Source organism: Maniola jurtina, chromosome 1 (assembly GCF_905333055.1).
Source record: "Maniola jurtina chromosome 1, ilManJurt1.1, whole genome shotgun sequence".
Lineage (NCBI taxonomy): Eukaryota > Metazoa > Arthropoda > Insecta > Lepidoptera > Nymphalidae > Maniola > Maniola jurtina.
Window position 1 is genome coordinate 1,142,758 of NC_060029.1, and position 21,660 is coordinate 1,164,417.

Genomic DNA, 21,660 nt, shown 5'->3' on the forward strand with positions numbered 1-21,660 from the left:
CGGGTTTTTAAAGTGCGTGAAAGTTGGATGCGCTATTTTTTGGTATGTCATCATTATTGATTGCAAATAATAATTATGTAGAATATAAAAAATAGCACGTTTTAACAACGAACAAAAAAAAATCAACGTATCAAATTAAAGTTTAAACTCTCTAGCACAACGGAAAGTTACTTCGAAACACAGTTTGAAATCACTTTGAAATAGATTGCAAACTTTGGTTTGATCAAACAAACTAACTAACAAACAGACAGACAGAAAAACAAGTTAATATTGCAATGTTATCAATTATTTTGTCATCCAGTTACGATCGATAAACAAGGCTCGCTCAACGCGAAGTTAGTTTAAAATCGATATATTTGTAGCTTTGTACCGATAAGACAAAGAGACCAACAAAACGTGTAACAAGTGTAAATTAAAAATTTGTAAACCCCCGACAAGTGAAGGTTACAGTAACTAGGAAATAGCTGATAACTTTCAAACGGCTGAACCGATTTTCTTGGATTATAGCTAAGAACACTCTCGATCAAGCCTGCACCTTTCAAACAAAAAAAAAACTAAATTAAAATCGGTTCATTCGTTTAGGCGCTACGATGCCACAGACAGATACACGGATACACACGTCAAACTCATAACACCCCTCTTTTTGGGTCGGGGGTTAAAAATAACAGCCTGTCGATATAATTATGAATAAAGACAAAGTTATTTGGCAAAGTTTTTTTAATTCAGATATTGGTTAACCCTTGACTGCAATCTCACTTAGTGGTAAGTGATGACGCAGTCTAAGATAGAAGAGGAATGGTAATTTTTATTAAACCCATACCCCTTTTGTTCCTACACGGCATCGTAGCGGAACGCAAAATCGATTCGCCAGTAGGGTAAGTGACTAGCCACGGCCGAAGCCTCCCACCAGATCAGACCAGAGATTTATCACACTAATATTATAAAAGCCAAAGTTTGTATGATGTGTGTGTGTGTGTGTGTATGTGTTTGTGTGTGTGTGTGTGTGTATGTTTGTTACTCCTTCACGCAAAAACTAATGGACGGATTTGGCTGAAATTCGGAATGGAGATAGATAATATCCTGGATTAGCACATAGGCTACTTTTTATCCCGGAAAACCAAAGAGTTCCCACGGGATTTCGAAAAACCTAAATCCACGCGGACGAAGTCGCGGGCGTCAGCTAGTAAATTATAAAATTCTCATCCCCTGCCGGGAATCGAACCCGGTGCCTCCCACTGATAAGACACAGCGCTTACCACTGCGCCTGGGAGGTAAAAGATGATGATGAGATCACTAGAAACTGGTAGTTTTGGGAATGTTCTTCAATTTTCTTTGAACATAATGTATCAAAACATGCCTTCCACGGTATGGTTTAAAAAGTCGCATCCAAAAGTCCCTACATCCTCACTTAGTAGTAACAAAGGATAGATTCGGTTAGAAGATTTGATATTATTTTTGGGTCGTGTGTGGACCGCGGGGTGCCGGGGGTGATTGCGCGGGGTGAAGGGGGTGCTGTCAGGTGCATTGTGGGTAAATATAAAACTTTGCAACACATTGTTATATTTTAAATTTATAATATGCGCTATATGTTGCAGGTACCTACTCTTTTAGAAGGATACAGAGTTTGATTTGATTTTATTAACCCCCGACCCAAAAAGAGGGGTGTTATAAGTTTCACGTGTGTATCTGTATATCTGTCTGTGGCATCTTAGCTCCTAAACGAATTAGTTTAATTTAGTTTTTTTTTTTGTTTGAAAGGTGGCTTGATCTAGATAGCTATAATCGAAGAAAATCGGTTTAGCCGTTTGAAAGTTATCAGCTCTTTTCTAGTTTTCTTATAGAGGTTTTCTATCGGGCGTTTTTTAAATTTTGAGTTATAATCCTCTACAGAAAAGTAAGAGGAAATTTCCTTTTAACTCGGGGAAAATCTATCTAACGCAAACTGACTACGACTTAATTGGACCTTCGCGTTTTTAGTGTGCTTTGAAGTGGTGTGCACTTTTTAGATGTCAAAAGGCAAATCTTATACGATAAATATGTACTTGATATGTATATTTTTTGAGTCGAATTAAATAAAACGAAAATATTACTGTCGTGGCAACCCCTTAAAGTATAAATGTTTTAGGATGTCTGGCAGGGGGTTGCCACCAATGTATACCTACTATACATAGAAGTCATTGGTTGCCACGATACTAAGCGTCTGGCAAAGCATTACGTGATTTCTAACAGGTAAGTTATTCCGAAAAAAAATTAAACAAAATAGACTTTATAAGTACTTTGACGTAAGATTATTATTATTTACATCTTTATTACCTGTTATCTCCCAAAGCCACCATGTTCCAAATTTCATAGTCGTTGGTCGTTCCGCCCTGCTTTGGGGACAGTACGCAGAAAAACTTTCAGCTTTTATAAATTAACGAAGGTCTGGCACGCGCTGACTCTTTGTCTATCACACTTCACACTATCACACTAATATTATAAAGGCGAAAGTTTGTGTATATGTGTGTGTGTGTGTGTATGTTTGTTACTCCTTCACGCAAAAAGTACTGGACGGATTGGGCTGAAATTTAGAATGGAGATGGATTAGCGCATAGGCTACTTTTTATCCCGGAAAATCAAAGAGTTCCCACGGGATTTTTGAAAAACCTACACCCACGCGAACGAAGTCGCGGGCATCAGCTAGTTAACAATATGTATACAGCCTTGCTTATACTATTATAGATAGTAGGCTATATATTAATTAACAGGTAGGTACAAAAGTCCTTATGGGCAGAAGCGCGTGGGATGAGTGCGATGCCGCGAACGATAACATTACAATAATAATAAGAGGATAAAGTAAAACATTAAAATCAAAGCGTGGCGTGGCTCGGTGTCGGTGGCGTGCGCATGCGCAGGGAATCTTAATGTCAACTCATACCGGTATCATTTTTTGCATTAGGGCTGTCAACAAAAAAAAACTCTAAAACTAAGGGTTGCAAGATTGATGTAACACTGTGGAAACTGTAGTCACTGTTCACGAGTCACGACAAACTCAAAATGATTTATTTAAAGTAGGTACTATTGTACACCTTTTGACGCTCAGAACCCAGAATTGTTATATTTGTATGATGATATAAACTTGAACGTGAGACGTGAACTTAAAATTAAAGCTACGAGAGTTCCAAACGCGCCCAGGTCTGAGAAGATAGTTAGGAAACTTGTAACAAAACGTCGAGGCTTCACTTCACTCGCAGACGTCAAATGTTACCCACATTTAACACTGGTAATCTATGAAACGAGAAGGTATCTTTGATTTCACGTCTCCCTTAGCCTAATATTTGACAGATATCGATTTAGGATCAAAGCGAGAGTTTCCTTACTCTAGTTCCCTTGCTGTGATGGCAACGAAAAGGGCACATAATATTTGATCAAGAAACTAATACACGTTGGAGTCTAATAACCAATGGATGTTTAGGTGTAATGTTGCATACAAAGGAAAAGTCCTTTCAACACCAAGTTAATTAGAATAATCTGATTTGGATCATTTCATCCTAAATAGTACCTACGAGTATTATAAGTTGAGAGTTGAAATTATAAATACCTACTTAATTATATTATTATGATGATCATTTTATAAATCAACATTAAATTAAACATTTAATTATTCTTAATGTGTGTTTAGAAATAATTTAGATGAATAAATCTAGTTGAGTATTAAACAATAAAGAAATCTCAATCAACATTTATTTAGTTTGTGACAACCCTACATTGTACTCTCATCACAGGTACCTACCTTCTTTTATCGCGCCATCTTTCCACTCAAATTATTTATTTCCTTCCAACGCGAACAAACTTAAATACCAATCAATGCAAGCAATTACGACCCTTATTATTATATAATACAGAGTTTAATTAGACCGCACGCTATTTTTGTAAGGGATCATGAATGTTAGTCTTTGTCGCCCCGTGATATTTCATTAGAGTTTTAAGATTAACTTATTAAGGCGTGCCCGAGGTTTTTAGGGTTCCGTATTACGGGTATCAACGGGAACCTATTACTAAACCTCCGTTGTTCGTCCGTCCGTCTGTCCGTCAGTCTGTCAGCGGGCTATATCTCGTAAACCGTAATAAGTAAGGTAAGTAGGAATTAAATTTTTTACAGAATGTGTACCGTACCTATTTCTATTGAGCTGCTTCAACAAATATTCTATTATAAAAAGTGTTATTTCTTGCACTCTGGTACGGAACCCTTGGTATGCGAGTCCAATTCGCACTTAACCGATTTTTTGTGTGTGTTTGTGATCGCGCACTCTTGGGTTTCAACTGAGGATCAAATGCCTCATACCGGCACTCCTTTCAGGTGTCTCTATCTCTGAATCGTAGGTGATGAATTCCTCATTGCTCCTTTTCGGTTATCACAAAATCCATACTTACAAACTCTATATACTTACTAATAATATTAATGCAAAGGTATGTCTGTCTGTCTATCGGCTAGCCTGATTTTCATAAAGGTACAGTGTTAGCCTGCATCCCAAAGGAACGAGGGAAGGAAAATAGTAGCTCGCAAGATCCTTGAAATCATTATAAAAATTTGTAGTACACAAAAACATTATACATGGACCTACTTATATGTATTAGAATCTCATTCATAATGAATCATGATCCGTATTCCGTATCGATTGATTAGTAAAAATGCTTGGGTAGGTACTTAAATTTTAATCGTATTATCCGCCCCATATCAAAATGTGAGACATCCAAACATAAAAGATTTACGAGTATAATAATTGTATGATGACATTCAAATGCCTTTATTATATTTAGTACAACATGGTTGCAAGTTGCAACTTGCAACTTATTACTAATGTACATACATTGTGTATGACTGTGTTTTGTTTTATTGGAATGTGTTAAGAAGTACCTACTTATGTATTTTTTTTATGTATGTACACCGTCATCATCAACTCGTCGCCGGCCCACTATTGAGTACGTATCTTCCCTTAGAATGGGAAGAGTTTAGGCCATAGTTTGCGACGCTGGCATAGTGTGGATGGCAGATGGCACACATCTTTGAAAACATTATGAAGAACTCTCAGGCATGCAGGTTTCCTCACGACCTTTTCTTATAAACCATGTGGATATTTAATTGCTTAAAATACACATAATTCTGTAAAGTAAGAGTTATAAAACCTGTCAAATATTTAATTGGCAGATTTTTATCAACACTAATTTCTATATGGCTATTTTCCAGAACAATGCTTTTTCTGGGTATGCAAGACAAAAGGCAGACGCTTGGCGGCATGCGCAGGCGGCGGTGCAGTACACCTGTCGCGTTGCGGCGCTGCAGGGCGGCTATTGGCTAATAATAACAATTATCGCGTGCGCCGCGCACTGAAGGTGACCCTTCAATATGGGGATACCATTACGTCAACACTTTTCTGCCAAAGAATTGGGACTTCGGCAATGAAAGTGTTTGAATTTGTCAGTGGTTCTCTCAAATTGTTGTAGTTTTAGGTTTAACTATTTTTATTTTATTTAAATTTGTTTGTTTAGATTGTACCGATGGGGCTGGCATATAAAACACCTATACATAAATCTTTATTGTTATTTATATATTACTGTCTTGTTGGTGTACAATAAAGAATATTTTACTTTACTTTACTATAAAACCCCTTGAAAATATTATATGTATTTTTAAAAAAATTGGGAGAAAATTCAACAAAATGTTCAATTAAAGTTCGAGCCAAAGCTCAAACACTATTTGGCTACATACTGCAATACGCTTTGAGAAAACATATGATACATTTTGTCCCGAAAAAATGGTTTTCTACAGAATAACTTTGCTCAATAATTGGTCTAAAATCTGATGGTTTAACGACTCGAAGAAGCTCGAAGTTAAAACTGCATCCAAAAATTACTTATAGATTACAAAAAATATCCCACTTTAGGGGAAGAGGTAAAACATGGCACCACAGTATCATACCCGCCAGTCAAGGCCGCGTGGTCGTGGTTGTTTTGCGGCGCGCAGGCCCGACGCAAGTTAGGGCACGCTGACCTACTTCCCGGCGAGCCTTCCGCGCGGGCGCACGTGCCGCTCAGCTGGACGCTCTCCCATTCCATTGGTAAGAAAATTAGGGACTTTGTGACCCTCTCTTTACCCTCTAAGTCTACTAGCTGATGCCCGCGACTTCGTTCGCGTGGATGTAAGTTTTTTAAAAAATCCCGTGGGAACTCTATGATTTTCCGGTATAAAAAGTAGCCTATGTGCTAATTCAGGGTATAATCTATCTCCATTCTAAATTTCGGGCAAATCCGTCCAGTAGTTTTTGCGTGAGGGAGTAACAAACATACACACACACATACATACATACCTACATACACACAAACTTTCGCCTTTATAATATTAGTAAGTATGATAGTCTGAAGTATGATTTCTACAATGGTAACTGTTATGACAAGCTGCATTTCAGGTATTTTTGCTGCAACTGCTAGAGGTCCAATATTGAGATAATCAGCCAATCAGAGGTGATAGCTACTGTGATTGTCATCGATAGTAGTAGAGTGAACTAGAGTCAGGGAACTCTTGGTTAGATTCTGAATCGACGATAATATGTCAAATATTAGGCTATGCAGGTGACGTAAAATAAAAATAACAAGTGTAAATTAAAAATTTTCAACACCCCCGACAAATCATTTTCAAATAAATAATTATGTAAGTATATCTAGGCAACGTCCATCTTGACAGCTTGATATTTGTTAATTGACACTTGAATATTATGAACCTAAGGGTTATCTAACCTTCTTTTGTACAAGAAAACTAGAAAATAGCTGATAACTTTTAAACGGCTGAACCAATTTTTTTCGATTATAGCTAAGAACACTCTCGATCAAGCCACCTTTCAAACAAAAAAAAGTAAATTAAAATCGGTTCAATCGTTTAGGCGCTACGATGCCACAGACAGATACACAGATACACAGACACACAGATACACACGTCAAACTTATAACACCCCTCTTTTTGGGTCGGGGGTTAAAAATAGGGCTACTTTGGGGCAGGCGTCAAATGTACCAACATAATTATGACACCTGCCAGTGCCGTCGAAGCCTTGATGTTTTGCTAAGAGTTCCCTAACTGTTGTGAACTGTGCCCATATTGAGAGAATGACCCAATCAAAGGTGAAACTATTATCATCGAAGAGTACTTAGTAGCCAAACAGGTCAAAGTAGCCAAAAGACAAAATATTTGTTACATTAAGCCAACTCATGGGCATGGCACTTTAAGACATAATCAAGACTCTACTAAATGTTCGGAAAGCATAGTCAATTGAGGAGAGCCAGCATGAAAATCAGCAGTAAGCCTTTCAAAAGGCAATAGCTAGTCATAGTTGTACTGGTGGATGTAACGACTTTGGTGTGTCCTAATAAATGAAATAAATATGGATAGCAATGTAACAAACCATTATACTATCTTTATTAGGCAAAGCATAACATTATTTGAAATTTAAAACAGAAAACGGCCTTTTTATAGCCTCAGCTAAACCGGGGATAAATTCATAGAAAGGCGCGGCAAAACATAAATCTAGTAGAAAACAAAATAAAAATGGTCGCCGTGTCGAGTTACCGACGCTGCTGGTCCGATTCGGCGACTATGAATTATTCATCGGAGCTATTGAAATAGCTGGGCCCGGACCCGTTAATCGATTGTCCATTGGTGCCAATAATTTAGCCAATACTTACGTAAAATATTGTGCTAGATAATCTCTTGGAAAATTTGCGTCAAGTCTTCAATTGTCGATACCGAGTGAACTAGAGAGAGGAAACTCTCGGTTTTAATCCTGAAGCGACATCTGTCAAATATAAGGCTAATGGTGGTGGAAATCAAAGAGTCCTAGGTAGGCTAGGAAAATATAGTCGTTTCCGAGCCTACCTAGCGTCAAATGTAGGTAACATTTGTTGCGAGTAGTTCCCACTTCGTTAGAAATTTCCTTGGTCGTCGTGAACTGTTCCCCAAAGCCTAAAGACAAAAGTCTTGGGATAACATATCACATATGGCGCTAAAACGGGGACACTGACGTCTGACAGTGAACCTTGTCCATCTGTTCAAAGTCGCTCAGTCTTCTCTCTCTCTAAGGGACAAGATCCGTAACGAAGAAATCCGTAAGAGACCCACAGTAAACGACATAGCCCAACGAATTAGCAAGCAGAAGGCTGGGGCAAATGTGTTCTGGATCGGAGACTGCGTAACAGTAAGCGCATTATGGTACGACTTCCAACTCACTGGATATTCATATCATATGACAGTCATATCATATGAAGATGGCTGAAACTAGGTGGATGAGGAAGGCGGAGGACCGAATAAGAATTTTCCATACATCCAAATCTATTCAGGCATTTAGAATTTATGGTGGAATAAAGAAACTCGCATACATACCCTGAAACATCACACTCCTTTTTTAGGGCAGTCCTGTAATTACTAGTAAATAAACTAATTAGGAGCGAGATCTGTTGAATCTCACTTATTTCACTTCACTTTGGATCGCGCATAAACAGCGCAAGCCAAAATAACAATTGTATGTGTCATTGTAATGGAGCGGTTAAGTGAATTCAAGTGTAAACATGTCTTATTACTTTGCTTCGTATATCGCGCCGCGTGGGAGCGGGTTTGCATTGTTGCTGTACGATTTCTAATACTTTATCATCATTTTTTGTTTTTATCCTCTTTATTTTGTTTTGCCAATCAATAACTCTGACAAGGCTGGTCTCTATGGTGGTTTTCACCAAAATAATTGTCTGTCTTGTCTTACCGACATAGATAAACGAATGTCGTACCTCAAAAAAACCTAGAAGCTAGTAAAATCGAAGAGTTATAGAATTATAAACAGACATGAAGATGGTCAGACGAAGAAGAAGATGGTGCTTTGCAGGAGTCCACGAAGAATGAGAGAATTCTAAGAACAAAATAAAATAATTATGCTATTCTTGGTAGGCGAAGAATGAAATTTGCAGATTTGACGTTCAGAACAAGGCTTTTACATACCTACTAATATTATGTATACATGCGAAAGTATCTGTCTGTCTGTTATCTTTACTCGGTTCAATCGCTGAACCCCTAAAGGAAGACTACACACACCCTTGAGTACATCATGAAGAACTCTCAGACATGCTGGTTTCCTCATGATGTTTTCGGATATTTGATTAGTTACAACGCACACATAACTTCGAAAACTTAGAGGCGCCTACCCGGCATCGAACCTCCGACCTCTCGAATATAAAGCAGACGTCTTATCTTACAAGTTATCATTTCAATTTATTTCTTTGTGGAATGGAGACGAACTCTTACATACACAAACCCAAACGCAGTTAATGCTTTGTTTTTGCTGTGAGGGCTATTTCGAGGTGCACTCGCGACTCTTAATACGTACAGTACGTCTGACACGACACATTTGATGCGCCCTTTGATGTTGATTGAACCCCGAGTGAATGTTCTAATGAGCACTTGCATCTCCTCCGCTTTAATTATAAGTTGGTAGATACTAATAAGTACTTGGCGCTTTGGAGCGAGCTATGTTGGGTATCATTCTCAGGGATAAAATCCGGAACGAGGAAAGCAGAAGAACAAAGCGACCAACATAGCTCAAAGGATTATCAAGCTGAAGTGGCAATGGGCGGGTCATGTCTGTCGCAGAACCGATGGCCGATGGAACAGACGTGTTCTGGAGTGAAGGCCGCGTGCCGGTAAGCTCAGTGTGGGACTTCTAGCCCGCTGGACCGATGACCTGAAGAACGTGGTGGGAAGCGGGTGGATGAGGAAGGCGGAGGACCGTGTTTGGTGGCGCGCTCTTGGAAAGGCCTATGTCCAACAGTGGACGCATACAGGCTGATGTATTAAAATAAATAAATTTTCCTAGAACATAATCACCTTATTTTACGTTGCGATCCACCTACGAAGATCTCGTTATTTAACTTTTATCATTTAAAAACGACTTTCGACTATGAATATTAATTTATTTATGTATTAGTTATATAAAAGGCTGAATCTCATAAGGCGTCTGGCTGTCTGCTGTGGACATAAAAATTAAGATTGAATGACATTCTCGTTCGATTTTTTCTTCTACCACAAATCATTCATTTTGTTTTAATTAGCGACTCTTGATTAGGCGGCGTGATGGAACCATAATATCGAATAATCTGTCGGCCATAATTTTTAAAAATTATCCGCGGGAACTGAAACGGATGGCAAAGTACGCTTAGATCCATAGAGCGTCCTTTGACCTTGCTCAATCTTTACAGAGTTAAAACGGGACAGATAATATATCAAAATTAAAAAAAAAAACATTTAAACAAATATAAATTAAAAAAAAAACGAAATACTTATATCAAAAATATTTTTTTATTCAATTAAACTTGTACAAGTACCTACCTACTTTTGAATCATCAAATGCATCTACCATTGATTCGGAATGCCGTTCCTACCAAGAAGAATCAGCAAGAAACTCGGCGGTTGTTCTTTTCAAAGATATGTCAATTGCTGGAATATTGCAAAATCTCTTCCTGTGCCAGACACCTCGACACTAAGTGTCTGGCAATGCATAACGTGATTTCTAATACTTACTATTTTACCGAAGAAAATATTTAAAAAATTTACTTTACTTTAACGTATTATTTTTTAAACCTTTATTACCTACCTGTTATCTCCCAGAGCCACCATAAACTTCATAGTCGCTGATCGTTCCTCCCTGTGTTGGAGGCAATACGCAGAGATACTTTCAGCTTTTATAAAATAACGAAGATCTGGCACGCGCTGGCTCTGTCTATATAGTTTCATTAACCAGAATCGACGGATTAGCCTGTATTTATTCCGAGGCACGAAGGAAACAATTCAGACCAGCCACGGCTTCAGCGTCCCACCAGACCAGACATGACTAGAATCAAGTTAGAAAGAGTAAATTTCTAAATTGCTCCTGCTGAAAATCGAACCTGGGACTTCCGCGCAGAGCTTAGGTAGGCACCTGCGCCAGAGAGGTCGTATTATAAAACTTAGTTTTCAATTTTTTTATATAATAGTGATCAATATTTAAAGAGCGTGCAATACTTTTGATAGAATATTTTAATAATTTACGCATTAGGTAAAGTAGGTATTAGGTATAATATCAAAATTTCTAATACAAATATGAGTCATTATAATAATATGGCGGATTCTGGTTAAGGCAAGCTATAAAATGGACAGACTGGGTTCGTAGACCTGTCGTAAATATAGTTATAATATTTTAATAATAGGTAGGCATCTATGTACCTGAGTTATAAAGGTTCCGTACCCGAAGGATACTCACGGGACCCTATTATAGTTAGTCTCCGCTGTCCGTCTGTCTGTCAGCGGACTGTATCTTGTGAACCGTAATAGGTAGAGAGTTAACCTTTTCACAGAATGTGACATTTACATGATGCTATAACAACAAAATAATGAAAAACCAAGATGGCGAATTTCAAAATTTCCCCAAACACAAACTAATTTTTTTAAATTTTAAATTCCATTACAACTTTACGTTAGTCCTTGACTTCAATCTCACCTTGTAGTAAGTAATGATGCAGTTTAACATTTGAAATGTAAGTAAGTAACTAACTATACAGTATAGTCTTCATTTCGAATCTTATGATTCAGAGAAACTCCTAATCATCATCATCATCATTCACTTTCATGACGCGCAGGTGTGGCCGTAGCTTTAAATGATAGGTTAGCGTTAGTTACAGAAATATAGTAAAACTGACAAGTATCATCTGATGGACGGTTATCAATCAACGGTATAAAAACTAAGGAAACCGATAAGTTAGTTAAAAATAATAATCTACTAAATCGCAATCATATATTAATTTTATAGCGTTATCAATTCATTTTAAAGTTTTAACTATCGATTTAAACTTGTTAATTATAATTATTCTTAATTGACAACATTCAATTAACACAAAATCAGGTCTATAAAACAAAATACCACTTCTTCACTGTGCGCTTGGGAAGTAACAGTTTTTTTTTTTGGGGAATGAAATTTAAACCATAGGAATAAGGCCTAGATATCTAGGTAGGTTATAATCAAACTGTTATCTAAAAGCAGTGAGAACCTAGCGGTTTTAAGATATCGACTTCATGTTCAGGTGGTTCGATCACGCACTTCTTACTTTCAGAGTTAATATTATGCCATTTGATTTATATTTTAATTATGATGTGCTTTATTTGTGTGTAATTTATTTAGATAAACCTACTTTGAATAAAATCGTCTATAGGAAGGAAATAAGAATATTGGACTTTAAAGCTTTTTAGGGTTCCGTAGCTCAAAAGGAAAAACGGAACCCTTATAGAATCACTTTGTTGTCTGTCTGTCTGTCTGTCTGTCCGTCCGTCCGTCCGTCTTGTCTGTCAAGAAACCTATAGGGTACCTACTTCCCGTTAACCTAGAATCATGAAATTTGGCAGGTAGGTAGATCTTATAGGAAAAGTCCAGGAATAAATCTGAAAACCGCGAATTTGTGATCACATCATTTAAAAAAAAATGTTTCAAAGTAGGATAACTATACCAAGTGGGGTATCATATGAAACGGCTTTATACCTGTACATTCTAAAACAGATTTTTATTTATTTTTATGTATAATAGTTTTTGAGCTATCGTGCAAAATGTTGCAAAAAATACCCGAGTACGGAACCCTCAGTGCGCGAGTCTGACTCGCACTTGGCCGGTTTTTTTTATTTATTACTCTGAATAAAATTAATGCCTAAGTAATAAAAACAATTAAAAGCTTTGCAACATCACTTCATTTCATTTTATAGCTATTGGGACAAATTCTCGATTCATGTACCACCGTGTAAGTCGGTAACACGTAGATTCACGCGGCGAACGGTCATAGCACGTATGTATGTAACAATATTTATTGCCTATAAATCTTCGATGGCTCATTAGCTCATGTGTGGGCACCTCTACCATCTCGCCCAAACGCGTTGACTTGTTTTACTCTAAGAGCTAGACAAAGAACTTCGTTAAGTCTTTATTAAAGGCCTAGCCTTTTCCCACGTTAAAGTCAAAGTCAAATAATTTATTCACAAGTAAGTATAAATTAAAAATTAATAACACCCCCGACAAGTGAAGGTTACAGTAACTAGAAAAGAGCTGATAAATTTCAAACGGCTGAACCGATTTTCTTGGATTATAGCTAAGAACACTCTCAATCAAGCCACCTTTGAAACAAAAAAAAATCTAAATTAAAATCGGTTCATTAGTTTAGGAGCTACGATGCCATAGACAGATACACAGATACACACGTCAAACTTATAATATCCCTCTTTTTGGGCCGGGGGTTAAAAATAGGTACTATTGTACACTTTTTGATTTAGCTGGGGTTGGCTCTCCTAACCATATCTCTCTAAATTGTTGTTTTGGATCGTCACTGTTCGGATTCTATTTAGATAGTTTATAGCTCGTTCAATTTTAATAACATCCAGTCTTCCTCGTTGGCTGAGTCCAGCGCTAACATTATTACACTTCTGGTCATGTAGGTCTTCTCGTAACATGACCATACCACCGCAGCCGACTCTCTAAGATTTTATCTTTGATTGGTGCTACTTTGAAGGTGCCTAGAAGATGGCTATTATGGAGCTCATTAACTCCACTTGCCCATCTCAGCATCTTCATTAATTCAGCTTGGGTTAAGTTTATATGTATAAGTAAACTACTAGAAGTAAAAAATTACAAGAAGTAACCAGTGTTAAGTCCCGGATAAGATTAATTGACTAGCTCTCAGAGCAAAAACGCATTTACTAATTTAATTTAAAGTTTTTATTCTTTCCATCGCCATTTTGGTCGGGTTCAATGTTATGGCGACAGTTCGCGTTCTATTAGAGCCGTCGTAAAACACTGAAGGTCTCTGTTTGGCGCACAGATAGCCTTTGTCGACAATAATAACGAGATACTGGTATTTCATAAACCGACCTCCTCGAATTCACAAAAGAAGGCCGAAAGTATTTGTAATAACAATACGTTTTAACAAAACCTAGAGGTATATACGAGAAGGCACTAGAAGAAGAATATTAGCCAGAACGTATTTTATAAGCCATGTCATATGAATGTAACATTCTATGGTACAATATCACACCAGACCTCGTGCGTTTTGGCGTTCTCGTGGAAGCCAAGCTACTAAAATTAGTTTCAGTTTCAGCAGTTCAGTTTTAGTTTTAGTTCAGTTGCTGAAAAATGACGATCATTCAAATGATAGCAGAAATAGGCGTCTGGCCTAACATATCCGATTAAAAATATAATTTAAAATTGAAAAAACGCTTGAAACAAAAACCTTTATAAGATAATTAGAAAAGAGCTGATAATTTTCAAACGACTGAACCGATTTTCTTCGATTATAGCTAAGAACACTCTCGATCAAACCACCTTTCAAACAAAAAAAACTAAATTAAAATCGGCTCATTCGTTTAGGAGCTACGATGCCACAGACAGATACACGGATACACACGTCAAACTTATAACACCCCTATTTTTGGGTCGGGGGTTAAAAAATGAATAGGTACGTAGGTACCTACCTACGTACCTACCTACGTACCTATTCATTTTTTAACCCCCGACAATCAAATTCGATAAGCTGTAATGGTTTGATTACAGTTTTCTTCGAATTGTGAAGGTCTCAACAACGGTACTCATCAAAGTAGGTAGGTACGTCATGTTTGATGTTTCTAAGAAATAATTCGTTTATTTGGAGATGGCCAAATAAGTGAACGCACGGGCCGAGCCGGGGTCGGTTAATTGTAGTAGTAATTGCGCAAAATTCGCGAATCGCCATATTTTAATTGCCCCGCGACGAACGATGACGTACAAAATGTTAAGGCGATGCACCGATTATGCACTTTAAATCTACGGATACAATTTTTTAGTTTCATTCCAAAAGGAAAAACGGAACCCTTATAGGATCACTTTGCTGTCTGTCTAATCGGTCTGTCTGTCTGTCCGTCCGTCGTGTCTGTCAAGAAAACCTATAGGGTACTTCCCGTTGACCTAGAATCATGTTTGGCAGGTAGGTAGGTCTTATAGCACAAGTAAAGGAATAAATCTGGAAACCGTGAATTTGTGGTTACATCATTTAAAAAAAATGTGTTTCAATTTTCAAAGTAAGATAACTATACCAAGTGAGGTATCATATGAAAGGGTTTTACCAGTAGGTGCATTCTAAAACAGATTTTTATTTATTTTTATGCATAATAGTTTTTGATTTATCGTGAAAATGACGAAAAAAATGCCCGATTACGGAACCCTCGGTGCGCGAGTCCAACTCGCACTGGGCCGGTTTTTATTTATTAATAATTGCTTCGCTGATTGACTACTGTTTAGTGAATTTAATGGTTACATGATATTGTAAGTGTTATCTATAGTTAAGGGCACAGGCGAAACCTTATTTATGAGCTCGAAATCGCCAGTAAACTGATGTGCAGTTTGCCGAGATTTAAGTTATAAGTTCATGTGCATTATCTATACTAATAAATAAAATTGAAAAGAATTTTTTTTCTAAAACCGGTTTGCAAAATTTCATTTAGTTTGACTGGCTAGTATTCAAATGAGAACCAAACTAGGTACTTTTGTATGCAAAGCGCGCTGTTAGGGAAACTTCTCTTAAGCTTGAGCAGTGTAAGCCACAAAATAGATAGGTAGAGCTAAATAAAATTACACTTCACATCACACTAATTATATAAAGGCGAAATTTTGTGTGTATGTGTGTGTGTGTGTCTGTGTATGTGTATGTTTGTTACTCCTTCACGCAAAAATCACTGGACGGATGTGGCTGAAATTCAGAATGGAAATAGATAATATCCTGGATTAGCACATAGGCTATTTTTTATCCCGGAAAATCAAAGAGTTCTCACGGGATTTCGAAAAACCTAAATCCACGCGGACGAAGTCGCGGGCGTCAGTTAGTAATTGAATATAAGAGTAGGAAGATAGTAAATGTAATAATTAAAAAAATCCATTACAGGATTTATGAGTATCTAGTCTCCCCTTAACAGACCACGAAAAGTGTGGGTGGTGTAAAATGACCGTTTATGTAATTTTAAATTTGTTTTTCGACGCGTCAATGACTATCACAGATAATAGTTATTGCGAACCCAGATTGCTTTATACTCCCAATTAAGAGAAAAATTCATAAGAATAACGGATCTTAGTATTACATACTACCTTGTATTGAATGATGGTGTCATTCTTCAAAAGACAGAAGGCTAAGCGGTTTCTCTATGCCCTTCTGCCTCATAAAATATTCTCAATTCTTCATCATTTTCTGTCATCTGGCAAAGGCGAGCTAGGCGATTAAGCGTTTTGGTACGATGCCGCGTAGATCACATCACACCAATCAGCACATCTGCATCATCATCATCAGACTACATCGTTCCTTAACACCAGATGAATAGAATAGAATATATTTTTAATCAAGTAAACTTTTACAAGTGCTTTTGAATCATCAAAATAATTTACCACTGGTTCGGAATGCCGTTCCTACCGATTAAAACCAGCAAGAAACCCGGCGGTTGCTCTTGTCAAGTGTTCAATTCACAATAATATTAAGCCATACCTACAAGCAATTGCAGCCACGCGGATTGCTGGAGCGAGATAAATCCATGCTTTTTATTATCATCTACGTAATCTTCGATTGTACATATACTATGCTTTATTTCAGGATAAAATAGCAGTTACGGGCTAACTTGTTTCGGAATAAAAAAAGTTTGAGTCTTATTTATTTTGTTATACATTCGTATCCAAAAAGCAAAGACCTTGGATATTATAAATATAAAATAACCATAGACTATGATGAATATAACACTAAGGATAGTGTGACTTATGAATGGATTTGATTTGATTGAGTCATCGTCGGGCTTAGCGCCGTTCCGGCGTATTGGCCTCGGGATGACCTTTAAAGATTACCTATATAGACAAGCGATGATCTATTTTAAAATATGTATTATAATATTAAAAGGAGTGTCTTTCGAGCGCGCCCCTTACAAACGAAGTTTTATTGTTATTTTAAAGCGATTGTTATGTTCCTATTTTAAAATCGGCTGAGTTTGTTGTGGGCTTCTTCTCAGACCATAACTCAGTATCTAACACTGAATGATAGCCACTGATTTCATTTGACATTTTTTTTTTTAATCCATTGAAGATTTTCTACGAAGAATTATTTTCATATCACTCAGTGATTATCCCGCAGGGGGCTGATTCGCTAACTCCGTATCTAACACTGAATGATAGCCACCGAGTTCCTTTGACATTCATTTTTTAATTCATTGAAGGTTTTCTACGAAACATTATTTTCATATCACACAGTGATTATCCTGCAGGAGGCTGATTCGCTAACTCAGTATCTAACACTGAATGATAGCCACCGAGCGCTCATTTGACTTTTTTTTTAAACGAATTCGTCCTCCGATATGACTTCCGATTAAAACTTATCGGAAGCTAAATGGGAATCAAAGGTGCAAAATCAATCGCAAATTCCTGGAAGTTACGAACTATCCGAATCGGACCTCCGCCCGTAACATCACACTTCACACTAATCACACTATCACTTTAACTATAAAGGCGAAAGTTTGTGTGTAGGTATGTGTGTGTGGGTGTGTATGTTTGTTACTCCATCACGCAAAAACTACTGGGCGGATTTGGAATGGAGATAGATAATAACCTGGATTAGTACATAGGCTACTTTTTATCCCGGAAAATTAAAAAGTTCCTACGGGATTTCGAGAAACCTAAATCCACGCGGGCGAAGTCGCGGGCATCGGCTAGTCTCAAATACACAGCCAACAATTACTGATCTCGTAAGTTGGCAAGTTTGTGTAAGCTCGCGCACAATTTCCCCTGCGCCGACGGCGGCGGGCGGGGCGCGGGGGTGGGCGTGTCTGCGCGCGCGCCGTTCCGTGAACACTGCAAGGTCGTCTGACCCGCAGCTATGTGATTTGAGCACTTCGTAGCACGTAGCGTCTACACAAGGTAACTAGACCGGAAAATTATCTGACCAGTTTTTCGTAAGGGTAATTTGTGGAATAATAAATTATTTTATTTATTATTACTAGATTCGTCCGCGTAGGTAGGTATACCTACTTCACACATTTCAAACCCCTGTTTTACCCCTGTAGGGGATGGGTTTTCAAAAATCCTTCCTTAGCGGATGTCTACGTCATGATAGCTTTCTGCTAGCCTAACCGTCCAGTAGTTTGAGCTGTGCGTTGATAGATCAGTCAGTCAGTCGCCTTTTCCTTTTCCAGTCATATTTAGATGATGAGAATGATCAGGTGGGAAAAGGAATGTTTTGATTTTTCGGGATAAAAGTAGTCTATATCCGTCTATATGATGCAAGTTATCTCTCATAAATGATGCCCGTAGCTTCGTTCGTGTGGATTAACGTTTTTAAGATACCCGTGGGAACTTTTGATTTTCCGAGACAAGAAGTAGCCTAATTCCGTCCCCGGGATGCAAGCTACCTTTCTAATATAGACCTATGTTGTGAAAAGATAACTTCTTTTAAAAAACTCCCCTTAAGTGGAAACTGAGCCTTAGCCCCTAAAGCACATTCTACATCTACCTATACGAATACAATGTCATACACATACAGTCGACTCTTTTTGTTTAAATAAAAAACAAATCAAATATCTCCCATCAGATAGTTACCAGCGAGCTACCTACAAAAGAATAGTTATACATCATTAAAAATCATCTCATTCCCGAATCCCATGGCACCGTCAACCCGTTACAATTTCCTATGGCGACGGAGGCGGTTTTTTCCCCCCGGTTACCATGGTTACGTAAGAATAGCGAACATAACTGTGCCGGCCGGCAGCGCGCATACCGCGGCCGGCGCGGGCGCAGGATCACCACAGTTAAGCAATTGTACAGAAGGGCGACGCCTTTTCAAATAGAAATAGAAATATTTTCACTCAATTTAACTTTTGAATCGCCATGCATCAATCACTGGTTCGGAATGCCTTTCCTACTTTATTTGAAGGTGTGTAGAGGCGATATATCACCTCATTATCTGCGGACGAGTTAGTGGCCGGTTCCAGATTTCTGTAAAATCGGTAAAGTCGGACTTGCACAGAAAGGGTTCCGTACCATTTCATACAAGAATTCTTTGGCTTCCTTTCCTTTGTGGGCGGAACCCTAAAAATGTTCTCAAATTATAATGGGCTCAAAGATTTACATACAAATATTTCAGTACGTGTAATTTTGAAACTACATGATTTTTACGGGGATTGGCAAACTACAGACACAGATATTTCTAAAACATGTACAAAACTTAATTGATTTGATGGGTTTGTATTGAAACGAGAACCTACCTACGTGCATATGGAGAGTAGGAAAACTTTTCACAAGGCAATTAAAATGAGAACGATTTACGTCAATAATATAAATGTCTCGTTTTAATGTTGTCTTATTAACCCCCGACCCAAAAAGAGAAGTGTTATAAGTTTGACGTGTGTATCTGTATATATTTTGTGTATCTGTCGAGAGTGTTTTTAGCTATAATCCAAGAAAATCAGTTCAGCCGTTTCAAAGTTATCAGCTCTTTTCTAGTTACTGTAACCTTCACTTGGGTGTTATAAATTTTTAATTTTCACTTGTGCTGTCTAAGTCAAAGCACGCTCTAATACAAGCCTTCGAGTCCCTTCATTAATCTACCCCTACGCAAGCACACTTACTGTCCTACTGTACGGTAGCTAGTCTGTGTCATAATACAGTAGTGGTTGTGGTCTTTTTACCCGGTAGTTTTCTCGGAAAGATCGCACGTATAATAAATTTCGGCGAGCACCGACGCCTCATTATGCGGTACGCCCTACATTCCGCGGGCGCACAATTTGACGAAAAAGTTCGCTTTGTTTTGGACTATTGTTTCACTTGATGAAGGCTAACTAATGTGTAGAAATGACACACTAAATAAAACAATAAATGAGCGAATGATGATGACCGAAACCGAAACTGAAACCGAAACCGAAACCGAATATTAAGTCCTATATAACAACCAATCTACTTATTCTGGGGTTATAATGGTTGTTATCATCTGCAAACAGTAAGGCAAACTATTTTTGCAATAAGTACATATGTTTTTTAGGAGAATGTTACACCGAACGGTTTATATTTGTCTCCGTTTCTTCGTGAATGTAAAGTTTCTTTCGAAAATTCATCACTGAAAATTACTGGCCAAAAGTACCAAATATAGAATTTGTTACTTTCTATTTATATCGCAGTAAGAAAAGGCAACATTACGTAGTAAATGTAAAGAAAGTTCATTGATTTTGCAATTTTCATGGTTAAAATATTCTAGTATACCCAAAATTAGTACTTATGGATCTGCTAAACAAAACGGTGTAACTGCATGAAATAAAATTTTAAAGGAGGAACAAACAACAATGAAAGCTGTTTAAACTTTACTGTAATTGTAACGTTTTGATCAAAAACATGAACTTTGGACTAAATTTCAGCACAGTTTTAAGCCACTTTTGTTTCAAGTTTATACTCAGTGGGCAAAAAACGTGCGGATTAAAGAAAATTAAGTATTTTGAACACAAGTGTAATTACAGCGTTTTGTTCGCCAGTTTTTTTTTTTTTATATTTGCATGTCACAATTTGAATATTTTATTGAAATTACTAAACTTAAGATTTGTAACCATTTTAATAAGCCACTTCTATAATCTATAAACCAGCAAATAATACTGAATACGGAACCGTCGTCGGTTCAATTCTAAGTCCAAAACACTCGTCCTTCGAGACAAAATAAAACATTAAATTATCCTGAACATTTTTCTAAGTCAATTAAATTCCCCAAGATGGCGACCGCCACTCGTCGGTTTTTTGGAACAATTTGAATGTTTTACTGTTATTAGTTATGCTATGTAGCGGTCGGCTGGGTATTCTAGGTATAGGTATTAGAAAAAGTTTAATCTATGACTTTCCTGTAACTCGCTAAAGTTACCGCGCTGTTGATATGTTAACAATGTGTTTCGGTAAAAGATTAAAGTTATACAAGGAGTTTCGGCCTTTGTTTTTAAGATACCTACTAGGTACCTACGTTTACGGATGAAATTATACTATGGCGGTAAACATAGGCAGTAACATATTACTTAAACGTAATAATTTATTAGTATTAATTAAAATAACTTAATAAATAAAAAACACAGAAAAAAATATTTCATTATTTAATTCAAAACTTTAATTATTAATTATTTAATTTAAAATTTTGCACCACCCATGCTACGCTCATGCCACGGCGCATGACGCGCCGCCGCGCTGCAACAGTAGTAGTTACCTGTGGGGCGGTGGGGTGGGGTTGGGAGCGGTGCTGGCGCGGCGGGTCGCGGGGCTCGTGCGCGCGCGCACCGCTCATGCTACGCTCATGCCGCGGCGCATGCCCGTGACGCGCCGCCGCGCTGCAACAGTAGTAGTTACCTGTGGGGCGGTGGGGTGGGGTTGGGAGCGGTGCTGGCGCGGCGGGTCGCGGGGCTCGTGCGCGCGCGCACCGCTCATGCTACGCTCATGCCGCGGCGCATGCCCGTGACGCGCCGCCGCGCTGCAACAGTAGTAGTTACCTGTGGGGCGGTGGGGTGGGGTTGGGAGCGGTGTTGGCGCGGCGGGTCGCGGGGCTCGTGCGCGCGCGCACCGCTCA

General features: G+C 38.0%; 1 protein-coding gene across 11 annotated transcripts in view; it reads right to left on the bottom strand.

Moving 5' to 3' along the window:
* LOC123865607 (voltage-dependent L-type calcium channel subunit beta-2) overlaps positions 1-21,418 on the bottom strand; it is a 164,885-nt gene extending 143,467 nt beyond the window's left edge. For 5 of the 11 annotated variants that reach the window (XR_006796025.1, XR_006796023.1, XR_006796026.1 and 2 more), the window contains exon 1: positions 21,304-21,417. Coding sequence is in view for 6 of the 11 variants with exons in the window: in XM_045906763.1 (XP_045762719.1) it covers positions 21,304-21,381 (78 nt within the window). In the remaining 5 variants the exon portion in view is untranslated. Of the gene's footprint in view, positions 1-21,303 lie in introns of all 11 variants that reach the window. The other 6 variants (XM_045906808.1, XM_045906817.1, XM_045906782.1 and 3 more) reach the window with 2 other exon arrangements.
* Positions 21,419-21,660: the final 242 nt, after the last annotated feature.